Source organism: Palaemon carinicauda, chromosome 33 (assembly GCF_036898095.1).
Source record: "Palaemon carinicauda isolate YSFRI2023 chromosome 33, ASM3689809v2, whole genome shotgun sequence".
NCBI lineage: Eukaryota > Metazoa > Arthropoda > Malacostraca > Decapoda > Palaemonidae > Palaemon > Palaemon carinicauda.
In genome coordinates this window covers 75,543,952-75,563,738 of record NC_090757.1, presented here as the reverse complement: position 1 = coordinate 75,563,738, position 19,787 = coordinate 75,543,952, and the positions used below count along the sequence as shown (strand labels likewise).

Below are 19,787 nucleotides of genomic sequence, written 5' to 3'. Positions count from 1 at the left end.
CCGATATTGGTTGTGATCCCCAACTCCTCATTGCCACACTGAAATTAAAACTGAAAGCACCCAACAGAGAGATGGATAGAATACCTACCTAGGTTTGATACAATTAAGTTTTTAGAAGAGCACAGAGAAACATTTGCAATTGAATATAGGAATCGATTTGTAGTCTTAGAAACTATAAGAGACGAAGAACAGACAATTAATGAAGAATGGAGCGATATTAAGAACATATATCAGTCAGTTGGTGGTGAAGTCTTGGGACACGCAGTTACAAGGAGAAAGCCATGGATATAAAATGACACTTGGGATACTATACAAAGGAGACAAAGACAGAAATTGATTGCTGAAAGTTTTCAAGGAAGTAATAAAAATTATAAGGTAGAGCCTGCTAAGTAATCCAGTATTGACAGTGAGGACAAAAGAAAAGCCAGGAATGACTGGAGAGAGTATTTAGACAGTAAAGGAGATGAGGCTGACAAAGCTATTAATTCAGGAAGTGGCTATGATGTACGAATTTCTCATTGAATTATTAATGAAATCTCGACTGGGGCAAAGAAGATGCATATACCCATCAAAAAGAGAGATGATTCTGTTATAGAAACAGACGATGAAAAAAGACAACGTTGGCTGGAATACTTTAGTGAGGTTATGAATAGGAGATATGAAGGGAATAATTTGATTGATATACCTGACACTGATGAAGACTTTGATGTGCCCATGAATGAATTCAGTGTGCTTAAAGTCAAAGCTATCTTCAAAAACTAAAGAGATGGAGAGCCCAGGATACAATGCAAGAACTGCCAAGATGTTACTGGCCAAAAATGAAATGACTCTCAGACTACTTGCATGGTAATTTTGCAGAATGTGGCCTGAAGAGGCAAAACCTGATGAATGTGAGTTAGGAGTGTTGGTGAAAATAGCAAAAAAAGGAGACCTGACTGATTTCAACAATTAGAGAGGCATAACACTGACATCAGTTATGAAAATATATGGTATGCTTATACTAAAGAGACTGGAGGGAAAGATTGATGAAAAGCTGAGGGATGAACAAACAGAATTTAGGAAAGGTATTAGTTGCACTGACCAAATTTTCATTTTGAGTCATGTTGTACAGCAATGCATAGAATATAGAAATTCCCTTTTGATGGCATTTGTGGACAATGAAAAAGCCTTTGATAGTATGCACCGGCCAATTTTGTGGAGAGTCCTGCGTTATTATAGAATTCCTATTAAGTATGCAAATATGATTAAGTCTGTTCATAAGCATAGCAAGCGCAAAGTTAAGCAGGCCATACATGCTGAGGACTGGCGAGCTGATTTCACTGCGATTGGCACGAACGCGCCAATCCTTAACGTGTATGGGGGGTAAACAGGACAAACTGGGCGAGACTAGCCTGACCTCTCATCCTGTTAGCATGTGTGACCGGACTGGCTAGTCTCGCCGCGATTAGCAGTATGTCCCGCCAGTCTCTTGCAATGCGTGGGCTGGGACTAGCATGGCGACTGGGTTGACCCACCAATTTAGACACATACTGTACAGTATTCCATGCTTCATCCCTTGATTGGAGCACTTTTTATTTCATAAAGATTTCACAATCTTTTGACTTTTCACTGTATTAAAACAATTTTTGCAATTTATACTATTACTTTCGAGAATTTATTTATGGTTATATTTTCCATGACATATCTTTAAATTTTGCATATATTATATATATTTGATTATCTATTTCCCTTAAAAATGATAGAAAATAATTTATTACCCTTCATCATGTCTTTTGACATTTTTTTATAATCATGTTCTTACAGTAACTTCTATTTATTATTTTTTTTATTATTTGATATTACATGTACTGCCTGCCAGACTATCCATTTCCCAAACAATTTTGTAATATTTTGCATTTCACTGATCTTTATTTTAGGTTTTCATTCACCAAGTTATGATTTCCTTAAATTTCCTTTCTGTTTTCATAGCATATTTTGTCTTTAAAACAACAGTATTCTGCCTTATTCATGCAATAGTATCTTGTACTCTGATAATAAACAGATACTGAAACAAGGGGAAAATAAAATATTCCAATAAAGTGTTATGAATTCTCTTCAGGGAAAAAAAATAAAGGTGTAAAATATGGATAGAGGATAAATTAAGTAACTATCAATAATTCTATTGACCTATGTATATCTATCACATTTTCTTCGCCTACATATACACAATCCTTTTCAAATTGCAATAAATTGGCGCGAAAACAAGTACACCTAATTAAAAGTGCAGTAGTGCTTCAGAATGAGATAATCTCTATAAAGGTCCCAAAATCCTCTTAGTATATTTCTCCCAGGAGACATCTGGACTCTCGGATTAAGAAGGATAAACGGAAAATGTTGTCCTATGATGACTTCAAGAAAAATAAGTACATTAACACCGTAGCGGACAAATCACCACCATATAGAAGCCAACAGAGAATGCCTATCAAATTCCTTTATATTATTTCAAGCCAGATTTATATTTAGTAAAAAAAAGGAAAAAAAGTAAAAAGTACTGAAATTTGGCATTTCTAAAATTAGTTGTAGGCTACCAATTGTACTTGATACCCCGTAATGTACAGTACCAAAAAACATAACCATGTAGGCCTAATCCTGGGTGCCCAATCCTCTTGAACTAAGCAAGCTAGTTCATAGCTTGTGTGGACATTTTTCAAAAGGACAGGAGCTCCGCTCCAGTCCTCCAGGACAAACCGTACAGTCAGTCCTCTGTGTGTATGGCTGGCTTTAATGTTAATGGTGTCTTATCAAATAAATTTCCAGTGAACAGCGGTGTACTCTAAGGGAATGTGTTGAGATCTATGTTGTTTTTCCTCCTCATGGATTTTATAATGCATAGAACAGTCTGAGATGGTGGAGTAGGATTGGACTGGATTGGTGATAGGAGTTTAGCAGACTTAAAGTATGCCGATGATGCTGTCCTTGTTAGCAGAACACCACAGGATTTGCAATGCTTGCTTACCAAAATGCAAATCAAGACAATGGCTAGGGTAAGTAAAATTTGGAAATCAAATCACCTGAAATTACATATAAAAATCAGACTATACAGTATATCAATTTAGTGAGATAGGTGTTACTCTACGGACATGAGTCATGGTATGACAACGAAACAATCTCCAATAGATTTAGTAGATTTGAGAACAAAGCATTCAGAAGGATATTGGGAGTTAAATGGAAAGACAGGATTAGAAATGAAACTAAGAGAGAGATTACTTGAGTGCCATATGTGGATGAGATCATGATGAGAGGTAGATGGAGATGATTTGGGCATGCTCTTCGCACTCCCCAAGAGAGATTAGTTCACCAAACGTTCAGCTGGGCTCCAAAAGGCACTAGAAGAGTTGAAAGTCCCAGGCCTACATGGCTGAGGACTATGAAGTGTGTAGTGGGAGGTGGTGGATGGAGAAGTATTGAATTAAAAGCTCAAGATAGAGACGACTGGCAAAATCTAATCGAGGCCCTTTGCGTCAATAGGCATAGGAGGAGATGATGATGATGAAAAGAGTAAGTAATGAATAATTAGTATAAAATATTTTACGAACAGTGACAACATCAAAGTAGATCTTTCATATATAAACTATAAAGAGAGACTTATGTCAGCTTGTCTAACATAAAAACATCTTTCTTTCTCATTGCATTATCACTAATAATTTCAATTGTCCTTGTAATACTGTATTGCACAACAAACTACAGTAGTAGATAAATAAATGAAAATAAAATAAAAATACAGCCTGTAAAAACCAAAATCAGGGACCAACCTGAGAACATGTGTGAAAAGACCATCTGTCCATTCTCTCGTGTTTGGATCAAGAACACCATAGAGGGCTTCTTTGCTCATGGCTTTCGGATCGATGACATGTGCCACGCCCTCAATGCCTTCAAAGCGCTCCAAGGATTTCAGGAGGACACGCCATGCTGTAGACTTGCCCGACCCGCTTGGGCCCACCATCATCAAGCCGTGATTAAGGTTGCTGATCTGGTACAGTTGAAGAACCTGAAATTATATTAAATATATTAACTACTTTCATGTACTGAGTGGTTGGAATAACCAGTATCAATATATAATGGAAAATTATACACAAAAGCAACTAAGGAAAGCTATTTCAATATTTACGCCAAAACTCCATCCAAAGCTTTTATTACTTCTAGCAACCTATATAAATGGGCCCTTCAGTTTCAATATGTTCCCATTGTTGTCAAATATGTATAAGCAACACCCATAAGCACTTCAATAATTAAATAAAAAATACTGTGCAGTACTGTACTCTGAAGCAATATGGATAAGGATATTGACGATAAACTATGTAGAATACTTTTCAATAGCCAAAATGCTATTTATATAACCTGCAAACATATCAATAGGTGAAGAACAAAACTGTTTGTATAAACTATATCAAATGCAACATGGTATTCCAAAATAAACATAATGTATAGAGTACATGTGTGAGAGATGTATAAATGCAGTACATGATGCATACAGCATTTAACTAAATACACCAAGTTGTTTCATCTGACTTGCAAATTTATTTCATATGAAATACAAGAATGAAAGCCACTAGTAAACCAGAATCTATTCATTGTATATTTCTCTAGAAAATATATAACTAAATGACCTATTTGGTGATATAACTAGTAATGAGGAGTGGAGGCTTTAATAAAACTGGTAGCAAACATTACAGTAAGACTAAGCTTCAAAAACTTTAAGAGCAAAAGTGCAACATAAGCAGCAATAAATAAGCCTTCAATGGTATAGGTGGGAATAAGCAGTCGAAGACCGTAACTGCTTGGTATGGTTTTCAATGAGTAAGGTTTGGTCTCCTTTTGACGTATAATATACACAGACAGGCGTATAATTTAACTTTTCCCCATTTACATGATTAAAACCAAATGAGATTTCTTTGCATTTAATAAGTATTGAGAAATGGGAGCTAAACTAAGGAGTAAACAAACCATAACCATTTTGTGACCTTTACCAAGCGCTTTCGCTAGGCACCACAATAATCCTTACCTTCTCGCACCAACCCTCCCCAGGATAACTCCCCTTGGACAGACATGGGGGCAAAGTTGAAATTAGATCCCAGGTTTGCATTGATAAATATTACCACTAGTGTTGGTTAATATTCAAAGGGAATTTAAGCATAAAAAGTTAAAGAAATATTTTGTGAATTTAAAACCTTGATTATATGCAGTACATGTCAGAATAAGTTATTGAGAATAAGTTTTTCCATAAAAAATAACAAGAAAATAATACACATCCACAATATAAAATATGCCTAAAACATTTGTGTCAAACTGACAGCAAAGGATGACAATCCACACATGCCCACTGGTTCCCAACAAAAAAAAAAAATTTTTTTTAGTTTTAATGTAGAGCAGCAAGATACAAGTGTGTGGTAGGCAGGAAACAAGTGCATGATTAAATGATTTGCATAAGAAAAATCAGATATACAAACTTGAGTTCCATCAAACCACCATTATTCAAAAATAGGATGAACAGTCCCTTGAGGGGATGCCGAGTTGACTACTCAGTTAAAAGTTTTATTTTCAGTGCAGATATCATTTTATAGATACATGTTATGAATAAATGGGTGACGAAAATTTAAGAGGAGAGAGGATATCAGAAATTTTCTCCTAAAGGTAAAACTTGGACAATTGTCACTACCAATCCTAGGGACTAAGTTTGACTGTCACTGGTCCCAGTCAGTCTTAGTACAACCATCTGGATGCAACTCATCTCCACAGTATTCAGAAAAAGTATGCTGATACTGCCAGCTGCTTGCATTGTAATTGGAAGGTATATCTATAAATTCAAAAAGAACTGAAATGGAGAGGGCTGTAATCTTGTGGACTCTCACATATCTTGCCTTGTCATCTGATAGGGCCCTATCCCTATACAGAAGGTCCTCAACTTACAAAGTTAGTAGGTTCCAAGAAGCTGTTTGTAAGTCGAATTTCAATAGATCTTGGCCTAGGTTAGACCTAACCTAACCCCCATGCCTCTGATAAAAGTCAACAAATAGTCCTGTTTCATATGAAATGAATATCATGTTATTGCAAATGTTTCTTTCTTACTGTATTAGATTATATTAGATTGAATACAGTATTTCATTATCCTATTACAGTACATGAAATTCTAATATAATATCTAAGATTTATGATTTCAGTTGGATTTGTGTTTGTAACTCCGATTGTTTGTAAGTTGAATGTTTGCAAATTGAGAACTTTCTGTATACTCTTAAGGAGACTGGCTTTGACCACTAAGAAACGATGTTCCTTCAAACACACTCGTTTTAATGACCATCTAAGAGATGCAAAGTCTGAATAGACAGAGCAAATGCTGGTAAGGACAATGAAAAAGTAGTGAAAGGTGCAGTGATACAGACCTGACAACTATAGGTTTGATACTTGATCAATAATTCTGAAAAAATAACACCAACAACCTCTGGTGGGAGTAAATACTTAACAGTGTATGTAGTCCATTGATCAGTCTCAAAGATACATTCTACTGGAAAGTCTATTTTCATTGCCAAGTCCAGTAATTATGATTCTTCAAGAGGTTTTTACAAGGTGGATAAAAAAAAAGGAAAAACTACTGAAATAGTAGTAAGCTATTGTTAAGAAAAGATGTATATGAATCAAGTATGAGAAACTGACACAGTGCTGTGAAAACAAACTCAGAGCTGTAAGATGACAGCCTTCTGAACAGTTGAGAAAGGGGTAGAGTGTCTTAACCTGCCACACTTGTAGAAAACAAACTGTCTAGTAAGCAGCTCTTCTAGGAGAAGGACACTTCAAAATCAAACCAGTGTGCCCTAGTCTTGGGTAGTGTCATAGCCTTTGTACCATGGTCTTCCACTGTCTTGAGGTAGAGGTTTTTTGCTTGGGGGTACACTTGGGCACACTTTTCTATCTTGTTTCTCTTCCTTGTGTTAAGTTTTTATAGTTTATATGTTAAAGATTTATCTCAATGTTATTGTTCTTAACTTCTCTTGTAGTATACTTCTTTATTTCCTTTCCTCATTGAGCTATTTTCCCTGTTGGGGCCCTTGGGTTTGTAGTGTCCTGCTTTTCCAACTAAGATTGTAGCTTAAGGTGCGTCCACAAGGTCGAACAGTGTCTGTCGAACAAAACTGTTACCATATCTAAATTGAAAGACAATGACGTCATAAGCGTTGAAATGAGGGAAGTTGATATGGTAACAAACAATGGTACCAGATGAAGTTAACTACCAGGATTTCTACTCCTTCTATCAGACAAAGACCAGAAGAAATGTCCGAAGCTGATGCCCGCTGGCATCTGATATCTATCTCAGTGCTATAATATGTACTCGAGATTCCAGTAGTAGTTATCAGCTTCAAGTAAGGAGCATCATAACTATAGTAAACCATAAAATAAAAGCACAATCCAACAAATGAAATTATGCAGCAAGATTATTCCTGATCTTTTGAGAACAATGGAATGGTATATGGAAGGACTAGTTGCAAAGACTAAGTGAAAAGAGAAGCCTTTCATCCATTTTAAAGGAAACTCAAATTGATTATGAATCAGACTTCAAAAATTATGTACTCATGGGCCCAAACGCTTAATGCTTTTATCGGAGAACTTAAAACCTTTTATAACTAAGCAGGACAAATGTATGAGAGGAGGCATTTTTCCAGAAGCACGTCTGGAGGCATTACAGAATCACATATGCCTGACTTAAAATAACCTATCAGTGAACTGAGGATTTTATTGTTATTAACGAGCAATGTAGAGCCTATATTATTTCAAGAATTAACTAATGTTTGAGACTGGCAATACTTCGGATTATGTGTTGTTAACTAAATTGAAACAATTGTTTCAGTGATACAGATGAAATGTTCAAAATTTGTTTCTTCTGTTCTCGGAGAGAGAGAGAGAGAGAGAGAGAGAGAGAGAGAGAGAGAGAGAGAGAGAGAGAGAGAGAGAGAGAGAGAGAGAGAGAGAGAATATTACGTATTTTCCTCACAATCAAACACTTCTTCGGGCAAATGAGACTTCGGTGTCCATAGAAACAGATTTTGTTATGCTATACAGTACTCGTATATGGAAACGCCATAATTTAGTTGTACAAACGTCTTCTGTACTAAGCTTTGACTTTTTTTATTTCTCCAATTTGCGTAGCTCTTCCTTGTAATAACCCATTATGGATTCCATATTCTTTTCGACTTGTAAACCAGTTGCAGACATTCCACTTCTCGGAAGTTCTGACGTTATTTTATTTATTACTGCTACACGTTTACTTCTTTGTAAGTATTTGCTTTGATGTTTAATAAGCATGGATTCTGCCAGTACTGTTTGATTAGCAACTGAGCCTCTCTTCTATCTCGAAGTCAGCTTTCCTCCGTAACTGGATTACAACTAGTCCTGTTTACAGGAAAGGTGATACCTAATCTTCTAAAAGTTAAAAACAATCCGGTAAACACGTAGAACTTTGTCCATAGTGCCACTCCGCCTCTGTAAAGTGTCTGAATCTCGGACTCTACAAACATTAGCACTGTCCGACACACCACTTGGTGCTCGTTATTGACGTCTTTAACACTTCTTTCACATTGTTAACTGGTAACAATTGTGTTCGATGGACACTGTTCGACCGTGTGGACGCACCTTTAGCAAGTAATACTGATGATGATGATGATCATTATCATAATAATAGTCTGACTGCTTCAAGACAGTGAATGTTTTTTTTTACTGTTTATAACAAACAAAAACTGCTAATCTACAGGCCTATTTCATTTCTATCAATGCATCAACACACTACATATAGTTCCTAAAAGACAGCGACACTATCCGCAACTCATGCCGCCCCTTCCAAACATTCAGCAGGTCCTTAAACATCCTTCCACTATGTAATGGTTATGAATTTCAAGACCAAAAGAATATATAAAAAGGAGGTTGTAGTTGTCAAAATTTCTAGTTTGTCCATTTCTAACAACAAACATTCTAACCCTTTCTATTTATGCTGTATGTCTTAAATATTCATACAAATGCATTCTAAACCAATCACTGTATATTTGTTGTCTTAGTCTAGATATATGTGATAAAATTGCACATAATTGCATGCAGATTTGAAAAAGAAAAATGGATTGACCCAAGAATCAAACCTACTTACTGGTGCAGATATCTTACTAAAAAATGAGACAAAACTAAACTTATATTGACAACATATAGAGTAAAACTGTTTTTCACCCCTAAAAACTGGGTTAACATTGACGCTTTGCTATCTTTAGCTTCGATATTCATGATACAAAGTCAAGGGAAGATTCTTAATATGACAAATTCGGAGATAATTTGTATTTTTCCTAACCATACAAACCTTAGCTATTTACATAGGGTTTACTTTCGGCGTAGCTGAAATGACGAGCCATTAAGTTTTTAACGAGGGTTAACTACCCCCCACTAGTTAGCAGGGGGTAGGGAAGGGGTAGCTTGCTACCCCTCCCCCCCCCACACACCTGTGAGTTGTCTCACTTCACTTAGAGGTAGGACTTGACTTGGGGGACAGGGCTGGCGGGCAAACATGTGTAAATAGCTAAGGTTTGTATGGTTAGGACAAATACAAATTATCTCCGAATTTGTCATTTGTTCCGTAACCGAAATACAAACCACGCTATTTACATAGGGTGACTTACCCCTTAGGAAGGGCGGAAAGTCCTCAGCCTTACTGGCTTTTGGCTTTACCTGGGGACCCAAAAACCAAGTGAGCAGCACTCGAGAAAGGGGGTCCCTGCACCTCGCACTCTCCGAAGCTTGCTATGGACGTGCGGCCTACATAAGTTGTGTGTGGAGGAAGTTGTGACTCGTCCTAGGAAGTTGACCTGGAGTTCTTTCGATAGAAATCTAGGCTAGGACGTTCCCAATACCACCTCGTCAGGGTATGGGGGACGCAAACAGTATCATAGTTAATACTAGGAGCACAAGGGAGCATGGTTTACCTGCAGAGGTTGAGGTCAGCTATGCAGAGACCAGGATGCTGCTTTTCCCAAGGGAGGGGAGAATGATGAAAAAAGTAAGGGCCCGACATACTCTTTCAATCACGCAGACTAAAACCGGGTAACAATGCCCCCAACCTTCTGCTACTTGTCCATTAAGGAGCCTGAGGTTAGACCAGCTGTTGTGCAGCCACCACAGGGCCCATAGAGAATGTATTGAAGCTCCTGTGGGTCACGTCCTGCGGGTAGTGGGCTGTAAACGTCGTCTGGCGCTTCCACACCCCAGCTTGCAAAACCTGCGTCACAGAGAAATTTCTCTTGAATGCCAGGGACGTAGCGATGCCCCTGACATCGTGCGTTCTAGGGCAGCGTGACGGAGGAGGGTCAGGATCCAAGGTATGTTGAATAACCTTCCGGATCCAGGCCGAGATGGTGTTCTTGGTGACCCTCCTCTTTGTCCTTCCTGTGCTTATGAATAACGCTTGCACCTGAGGACGGACTGCAGCTGTTCTCTTCAAGTAATGCCTCAGACTCCTTACTGGGCAAAGTAACAGATGGTCTGGGTCACTTGTTACAGAACGAAGACTCGATACCCTGAAGGGTCTGACACCCCAGGGTTCTGAGTCTTGGCAACAAACTCAGGGAAGAACTTGAACGTTACCTCCCCCCATCCCCTTGAATGGGCAACGTCGTAAGAAAGACCATGAAGTTCACTGACCCACTTGGCCGAGGCCAAAGTGAGCAGGAAAGCCGTCTTCCAAGACAGGTGGCGATCAGACACCTGGTGTAATGGTTCAAACGGGGCTCTCTTCAGAGCCCTGAGGACCTGAACCACGTTCCAAGGAGGAGGTCTTACTTCTGACTGAGGGCAGATAAGCTCATAGCTGCGTATGAGTAGAGAGTGTTCTAACGAAGAGGAAATGTCCACTCCTTTCAGCCTAAACGCCAGGCTTAAGGCCGAGCGATAGCCTTTCACCGCTGGAACTGAAAGGCGCATTTCCTCTTGTAAATACACAATAAAATTCCGCTATTGCTGGAATAGTGGCATCGAGTGGAGAGATACCCCTCCCACGACACCAACCACAGAAGACTTTCCACTTCGCCTGGTAGACTCCGATAGAGGACTTGCGTATGTGGCGAGACATCCTGTCCGCAACCTGTTGCGAAAATCCTCTCTCCGTGAGGAGAAGCTGGATAGTCTCCAGGCGTGAAGCCGAAGCGACGCTACTGCCCTGTGGAAGATGTTGCAGTGTGGTTGTCTGAGTAGCTCGTGTCGTGGGGGAGTTCCCTCGGAAGTTCTGTCAGGAGTTGCAGAAGGTCCGGGAACCATTCCGCGTGATGCCACAGCGGAGCTACAAGAGTCATGGAGAGATTGACCGATAGTCTGGTCTTGTTGAGCACCCTTCTCATCAGACAGAAAGGTGGGAAGGCGTAAACGTCGTTTTGTCCCACCTCTGCTGAAAGGCATCTTGCCAGAGAGCTTTGGGGTCCAGGACTGGAGAGCAATACAGGGGCAGCTTGGAGTTCAAGGCTGTCGCGAACAGATCTACTGTCGGGGAACCCCACAAAGTCAGGACTTTGTTGGCTATCTGAGGATCCAAAGACCACTCGGTACTCACCATCTGCGTCGCTCTGCTCAGACTGTCGGCGAGCACATTCATCTTGCCTGGAATGAAGCGAGCCGAAAGTGTGACCGAGTGGACTTCGGACCACCTCAGAATCTCTACTGCAAGATGGGATAGCTGTCGAGAAAAGGTACCTCCCTGCTTGTTGATGTAAGCCACTACCGTAGTGTTGTCACTCATCACCACTACGGAGTGACCCGCCAGGATCCGTTGGAACGGTTGAAGAGCCAGAAAAATGGCCTTCATTTCTAGCAGGTTGATGTGGAGGTACTTTTCTGATTCTGACCAGAGGCCTGAGATCCTTTGGTTCAGAATGTGGGCCCCCACCCTTCTTTTGATGCGTCCGAAAATAGAGTCAATTCTGGGGGGAGGACGAGAAGATCCACTCCCTTCCGAAGGTTCACGTCGTTCAGCCACCACCGAAGGTCCGTCAGTTCCGTGGATCCTATAGGAACCAGAAAGTCCGGAGAATCGGAGCCTTGATTCCACCGGGACTTTAGCCGCTATTGCAGGGATCTTATCCTGAGGCGGCTGTTCGGAACTAGACATGCCAGGGAGGAAAGGTGACCTAGAAGACGCAACCACGAATGGGCCGGAAGCTCTTCCTGCCTGAGGAAAGGTTCTGCGACCCTCCTCAGCCTTGCTATCCTGTCGTCCGATGGAAAGGCTTTGTACAGATCGGTGTCTAATATCATGCCTAGATATACCAGTCGTTTCGTCGGAAGCAGAAAGGACTTCTCGAGGTTTACCACGACTCCTAGGTCTCAGCAAACCTCCAGAAGCCTATCTCGGTGTCGAAGAAGGGTCGACTACGAGTCTGCCAGGACCAGCCAGTCGTCCAGATAACGGAGGAGACGTATGCCGTTCCTGTGCGCCCAAGACAAAATCAGAGCGAACACTCTGGTGAACACCTGAGGAGCTGTGGAGAGACCGAAACACAGCACCTTGAACTGGTAGATCTTGCTGTCTAGGCTGAATCTCAAGTACTTCCTGGAAGACGGATAGATTGAGATCTGGAAGTACGCGTCCTTCAGATCCAGTGTGCACATGAAGTCTTGGGGTCTCACTGCAAGTCTGACCGTCTCTGCTGTCTCCCTGCTGAACGAAGTTTGCTTGACAAACTTGTTCAGGGCTGAGAGGTCGATGACCAGTCTCCAGCCTCCAGACGCCTTCTTTACAAAAGTCGACTGGAGAAGCCTGGGGAGCCGTCGTCGACCTCCTGGAGAGCATCCTTCTTGAGCATGGTCTCGACTTCCGCCCGAAGGGATAACCCCTTTGCCGGTCCCATGGCATAGGAGTTTAGCGGCACTGGATTCGCTGTCAGGGGAGGTGGAGATGTCGTGAATGGGACGCGATAACCTTAGCCGATCACAGAGACCGTCCAAGAATCGGCCCCAAGTTGCTTCCACCTGTGCACGCAACTTTTCAGGCATCCCCCCACAGGTGGACACGCGGGGGGACTGCCAATCCTAGCGCTTGCGGCCTCGGCCACTGCCTCTAGGATTCTTACCTCCCCTAGAGGACTTGCCGTGCCTTCTGTCCTTGGTCTGAAAGGGCTGCAGCTTAGACACCCCTGTCTTAGCTGCCGGAGCCTGCTTCGGTGTCTTGCGAGGCTGCTGTTGCTGTTGAGGTGCCGGAGGCTTGTAGGGCCGAGATGTCACGGCCCTCTGGAGGAGAGAATCTTGATTCGATCTCCTCCACCTCTCGGCTGTTCGTTCTATATCCTTGGGCTCGAGCAGATCCCTCCCAGTAATGGAGGAGTGTTTGAGCCTGCAGACATCCACGGCGGGGACCTTCGGATGGAGCCTCTCGGTCACTGCGTCGTGACGCTTGAGGATCGAGTTAGCCCACAGGTTAGCCACCTGGTGAGCGAGGAACTCGATCGAACGCGTGCCCGAGAGGAGGTAGGTCTCCAAAGCCTTCCTATTGCTCTCCTTGGGCAGATCCTCGAAGCGCAATAGGATGCCCAGAGATCCCAGCCAAACGTCCAGCCACGAAGTTGCCTGCATGGCACTCTTCGCGACCTTCTCGAGGTTCAGGATCTCCAACGCCGAGAACGTCACCTGCCGGGCGGAGAGCTTCTCAAGAGGAGTTCCCCTGGTCAGCTCTTCCACGGAATGGTGGAGCGGAAGGGCCATACTGGACTCAACCTTGATCTCAAAGTACCTCCTCTGATGTACTCGAGGAGGTGGGAGGAGTTTGAACCCGGCAGAAGAACGACCGGAGGAGGCGAGCTCGGAGAGCTGGGCTTCGACTCTGTCCCTGGCCCCTTTCACCCCTTTGGACCAAGGCAAAGCTGCGCTGGACTTAGGGGGCTTCTGGGTGCCGTAGACTTCGTCTAGCACCGTGTCCTTGCCCTCACGAGGGGCAGTCTCCGGGTCCTTAAACTTGTTGAGCTGCCTCATCAAGCCCAGGACCTGCCAGAAAGCGTGTTCCGACTCGAACTGGTCTCCTCCTTGCGGACTGGCAGCTAAGTTTCCGGTCCCCAAAGGCTCATCTTGGGGAGATACGTGGACGTCCTCCCGGGGTTTAGTTGGCTCTGGACATATCCTGGATGACGATTTAGGAATCGTCTTGGAGTCCTTGGGCTCCCTCCTAGGAGGAATACAGGACTCCAGCAAAGAGGTCCGGAAGGGGGCATCCTCGCGAGCAGCTTCTCTCCGAAGAGGAGGGGTTCCTCCCATTGGTGCCGTGGGAGATAACCCTGCCTCGCTGGACTCTCCTGAGGAAGGAGATAACTAGTCCACAAGAGAAGGAGAAACAGCACGCGTAGGAGAAGGCGTAGGAGTCCTCCTAACCAACCTCTTGGGAGCCAACTTCACCCGAGGAGAAGTCACCATGAAGTCCACTCCTCTCCTTCTCTTCAGCGGGGAAGAGCCTGCCGTTGGTTTAAGTCCCATATCAACGAGGGCGGCCTTCACAGCCTGAACCACTGCGTTCATAATGTGACGGAACCAAGGCTGACGGGTAACTGACGCAGTGTCAGTTATTCCTGCTGGAGGGAAGCGGATCTCCTGATCCTTCGGAGTGGACACCACGGGGCCTGCCTGAAAAGAAGAGGAAAAAGATTGTTGCATGGACCTCTCTGTAGATCCTTCCTGGTCCTGGTGGGAAAACCTACGCTTGCGCGGAGGCGATCCAGAGACTGATCTGGAAGTCCGTGTCCCTGTCGGTTGGCCGCGCTGATGTTCCCTGCGGGAAAGGGAATCGCGGCGGTTCTCACACAAAAAAGCATTCAAGGAATATCGCGCGGGCGATTTCCGAAGCGCGGGCGCATTGCCGCGTGTGGAAGAATGCCCGTGGGTGCGTACGCTCGCGGGCGAGACGGCGCGTGGGTGCGTACGCTCGCGGGCGAGACGGCGCGTGGGCGCGCAGGCGAAAGGATACGATGGCCCGATGGCGAGCGATCGCGTTGGCGCGCACGTGAAGGAGCACGAGACCGCGCGGGTGAAGGTGTGCGCTGAGCACTAGGCGATCGACGGCGGAGCGTAGGAGAACGCGAAAGAAGTTGCGAGCAACTTGGCGAGCGTTTGCCAGGCGGGGAACGCTGGCGCGTTGGAGAACGCTGGCGCGTTGGAGAACGCTGGCGCGTTGGAGAACGCTGGCTCAATGGCGAGAGATGTCGCGTGCGTTCAGGAGAACGATGGTGCGTACCACGAACAGGCGAACAACTGCGCGCAGGCGATTTATCGCGCGGGCGAGTCGGAGGCCTGGGGCGATCAGACTGGAGAGGGCGAGGGCGCTCAGGAGAGGGCGAGGGCGCTCAGGAGAGCGCTTGCGCACAGGAGAGTGATCGCGTGAACGTGCAGGAGAACGTTGGCGCGCAATACGATTACAGTACTCCGCACATCTGAAGAGGTGGACGAACGCGCAGGCAAACGATCGCGAACAGGAGCTTTAGCTCGCTGTTGCGCCAGAGCAGAAGGGCGCGCAGGGGCGCGTGGGCAAGGCGACAGGTTAGTACCCTTGCCTAAGTCTAGATCAGGCGATCGTGGACGAGATGATGAACGTTGGCGCGCTAGGCGCACATCAGGCACGGGTTGATCAATAGTGCGACTGCGCACAGGAGAACGATGGCGCTCAGGAGAACGTGGGAGCGCTATGCGCACATCAGGAACATGAGGGCGCTGCTTCGCAGGAGACATGCGAGAAGGAGAGCGCTGGCGAGCAGGTGATCGCTGCCGCGCAGGGGAGTGCTGGCGAGCAGGTGATCGCTGCCGCGCAGGGGAGCGCTGGCGAGCAGGTGATCGCTGCCGCGCAGGGGAACGCTGGCGAGCAGGTGATCGCTGCCGCGCAGGGGAGTGCTGGTGAGCAAGTGATCGCTGCCGAACAGGAGAGCGCTGGCGAGTTAAGTCCGAAGACTTTGACTCGGGGGAGCGCTTGAGCGCTACTGCACGCGAACGTGCAGGTAGGCGCGCAGGAGAACCCTGACGCGCAAGGGACTTACCCACACCGTGAGTAGAGTCTCTTAACCCCGAAGGGATCGGTGCCTGTTGGATAACAGGGTGAGAAGGCGCCCAAACTGCATCTGCGGCCAAGAACGGAGAAGGCAGGTCGGAAGGTCTGGAAGGCATAGGGGATCGCGAACGATCCACGGAGAGATCAAGGGGCGCTGCTGTGAGGGCTGCTCCTGACGGGGGGGGGGGGGGGGTCCTCCTCCTCCTTAGGGGGAGGATCAGGAGAGGACGACCCAAAGAAGCGCCTCCTAAATCCTTTCTAGGGAGAAGGAAGCCCTCTGCTGCGAAGAGGCCTACGGGCCTTACGTCGAATACGACCACGAGGAAGGGCGTCCGGGTCATCAGTCCTCCAAAGAGGAGTCTCTGTCAGCGCGCTCCCCCGAGGGGGATACCCGCCCGCAGGAGAGACCGTGGGACTCACCTCCCCCCTCGGAGGATCTTCGGAGGGAGGAGGAGAGCCATCAGCAAGATCCACAACAGGAGCAGTATCAAGGGTTTGACCAGACCCGTCGGAAGGCTCGGCCAAAACAGTGTCGACAAAATCCAAAGGGAATACTTCCGGTATTACCGTTGACTGTTTGACCGCAGCCCCAAACTGAATCAGGTCAAACAGGGCTTCCTTGGAGGGCGTGCCCTTAAGCCCCAAGGAAGCCCAAAGCTGAAACAAATCATTATTAGCAACAGTTTGATCAAATTCTTCAAAATCTAAATTATCCTCCCCCAGAGGAGAAGAGGGAGCTGCCATGCTAAGGGAGGCAACGCCCTCTCCCGCAACCCGAGGTCGGGAAACACCACTAGGGCCTGCGCTACCACTCGTCAGCCTCTCAGGAGAGACCGATCGAGTGGGAGCTTCGGAGGAGGTTCGGGCGGCGGAAAAGGAGTCCTTGGAACCTTCCTTCTTCAAGGCTGCCCCTGAAGGAGAACGGTCTCTCTTAGACTTCTTACGCCGGCGGCCGAACTTCTCCCACTGGGAGGCAGACCACTCCCTGCACTCACTGCACGTATTCTCTCTATCACACCGTCGGCCTCGGCACTGCGAGCAAAGGGTGTGAGGATCGGTGTCCTCTGCTGACATGAAGGTCCCACAAGGGCGGCCAGCAAGTCCAGGGCACTTGCGCATAACGATGACAACGGTCGAGGCCAACTTCCAAGCACACAAAACTAGAAAAAGTAAAAAAACAAAATAAGGCTGTCATTAACGGGGACGAAAAACAGCAACGTCTGTCTTCGTCCGAGCCAAAAAGTGAAGTGAGACAACTCTCAGGTGTGTGGGGGGGGGGGGGAGGGGTAGCAAGCTACCCCTTCCCTACCCCCTACTAACTAGCGGGGGTAGTTAACCCTCGTTAAAAACTTAATGGCTCGTCATTTCAGCTACGCCGAAAGTAAACCCTATGTAAATAGCGTGGTTTGTATTTCGGTTACGGAACCACTTTTAATTATTTTGTGTCTGTTCAAAAAAATTCGAGTGAGAAAATCTCTACAAGATCAACCATCTTCCTTGTAAAAAGCAAGACACAGACACCTAACCACAGCCTGTATCATAAACAAATCACATGCTAAGAACTTGATAAGAAACAAACCTTGTTAATTCATGTGTAAAAAAAATTTTAGGAGCTAACATTTTGATATTCTATGAAAATACCTTAGGGCCAAGTATCACTTACCTATGACATGCTTTTAATGATTGCCAATTCTCATATATTTTATCTAAGGTTATGAATTTTCAATAAAATTCGGGATAAACTACACAATACTTCAAATTTTAATCTGAAATTGGTTTTCAATGAAACTAAAACATCTAAATATTTCAGCTACTGACCTCAACATAATTACTTATTTGAACTGAAAAGGAATTATCAAATCTTAAAACTAACTAAATAATCTCACAACTTGGTTGAATGCAAAGCAACATGTTCTCCTTGCATGAAATTTTTTCTTGCCAAAATAAATTTAAACAAAAATCTTCTAATGACCTGAGTAAAAAATATCACCATGTTCTATCTCTGCCAAATGAAACGATGCACAAGTTTCCTAAAATTCAAAGACATGCTTATAAACAAAATGAATCATGCTCTTTAAAAACTTATCTAGAGCAAATCATGTTCTCCAGATATCCAAAGCAAAATTTTGACCTTGGAAAATACATGGTAGAAATAGAGGAAACTTTAATTTAAGGGAATAGTCATCTATTTTGAAATACCATGATAGTATAGAGCTGACTGGATCACAGAAATGTGACAATTATGTTATAGAAAGACCTGAAGTACCTTGAGAGAACGAGGCTTCAGGAGAGGCTATATACTCTTATAATGTGCTACAGGTAGGCCATCACTAATCCGGCAACTTAGGGACTGGGAGGGTACCGGATTATCCATTTTTCCAGATTATCCATATATTGCAGGTAGTCATCGACTTACGACCGATAAAGGAGCTAAGGCGAATCATGTCGAGAAAAGGGAAGTTTAAGTATATTTATTATGATGCTCCATGATTCAGCATGTAAGTCATATTTTAGCAATATTTTCTTACAGTATATCATTATTCCATTTCTTGTTTCATAGGATATATGCTCTATTAAAAACATTTTTTTAATTTTTTTCCAATTTTTGATGAATTTTAAACAAAATTACTTAGTATTTTGTTTACTTTTAGTTATGATCAGCTGATCGGAAGGTCTCGCTACTGTATCAAAAGATTACGCACATACGAGTGGCGTATTTTATTTATAATTTCTTTATTTAATCAAAATATCTTCATTGATGGAGATTATATCAGCACCAATATGTTTCAGGATATCACAGTTTTCATACAGTTTGTTTGTAGCCATTATTAATAGTTATCATCCGAACACCTTCTCACTCTTGTGTGTGTGTGTGTGTGTGTGTGTGTGTGTGTGTGTGTAACAACGAGTGTGTGGGCACGTACAGGTAGTTATTTTTTAAAGCTTCATACAGTATTTAATTTTCTATTCATTATTAGGCCTTCATATTTCATTAGGCATTGTTGTGGTTAATTAAAGCATGTTTGTATTCTATTTTTCAATTTCTTGAGCATTTCAATAATTAACAATTACTTTTGGTAGGCATAAGCTGACTTAAAGGTCATGCTACTGTATTGCGATAATGAGGCCATACAGTAAAAATAACACGGAGTGGTTTACAACCGTTACTTTTCCAAAATCTCTTCCTAATGAATATTGCATCAGCACCAGTACAATATATAATACTTACAGTATCTATACAGTTTGTTTATACATATATATATATATATATATATATATATATATATATATATATATATATATATATATATATATATATATATATATATATATATATATATATATATATATATATATATATATATATATATATATATATATATATATATATATATATATATATAGTGATTACCTCTACATACGATCTTAATTCGTTCCAGAAACTGCTTCGTATGTTCAAACGATTGTATGTTGGAGAAAATATTTGCATAAGAATACACGGTAATTTGTTTAACTCATCCCTCAGCCTAAAAACCCATAATAACTCCTTAATAAATGGCTACATATAATTACACATAACATAATATAATACAGTATAATAATTATCTAAAAAAAGAATAATAATGAAGAAATAACAAATAAAAAAGGGGTTTTTTATGTAACACTTTACTTTAGCGACAGGCCAGCGCAGGTGTAGGGACTGCTACGCAGGAGGAGATGG

General features: G+C 43.4%; 1 protein-coding gene across 2 annotated transcripts in view; it reads right to left on the bottom strand.

Moving 5' to 3' along the window:
• LOC137625988 (dynein heavy chain, cytoplasmic-like) overlaps nt 1-19,787 on the bottom strand; it is a 770,344-nt gene that overhangs the window by 248,514 nt on the left and 502,043 nt on the right. For both annotated transcript variants that reach the window (XM_068357067.1, XM_068357068.1), the window contains one exon: nt 3,792-4,027. In XM_068357067.1, coding sequence (XP_068213168.1) covers nt 3,792-4,027 — 236 coding nt within the window. The remainder of the gene's footprint in view (nt 1-3,791; nt 4,028-19,787) is intronic.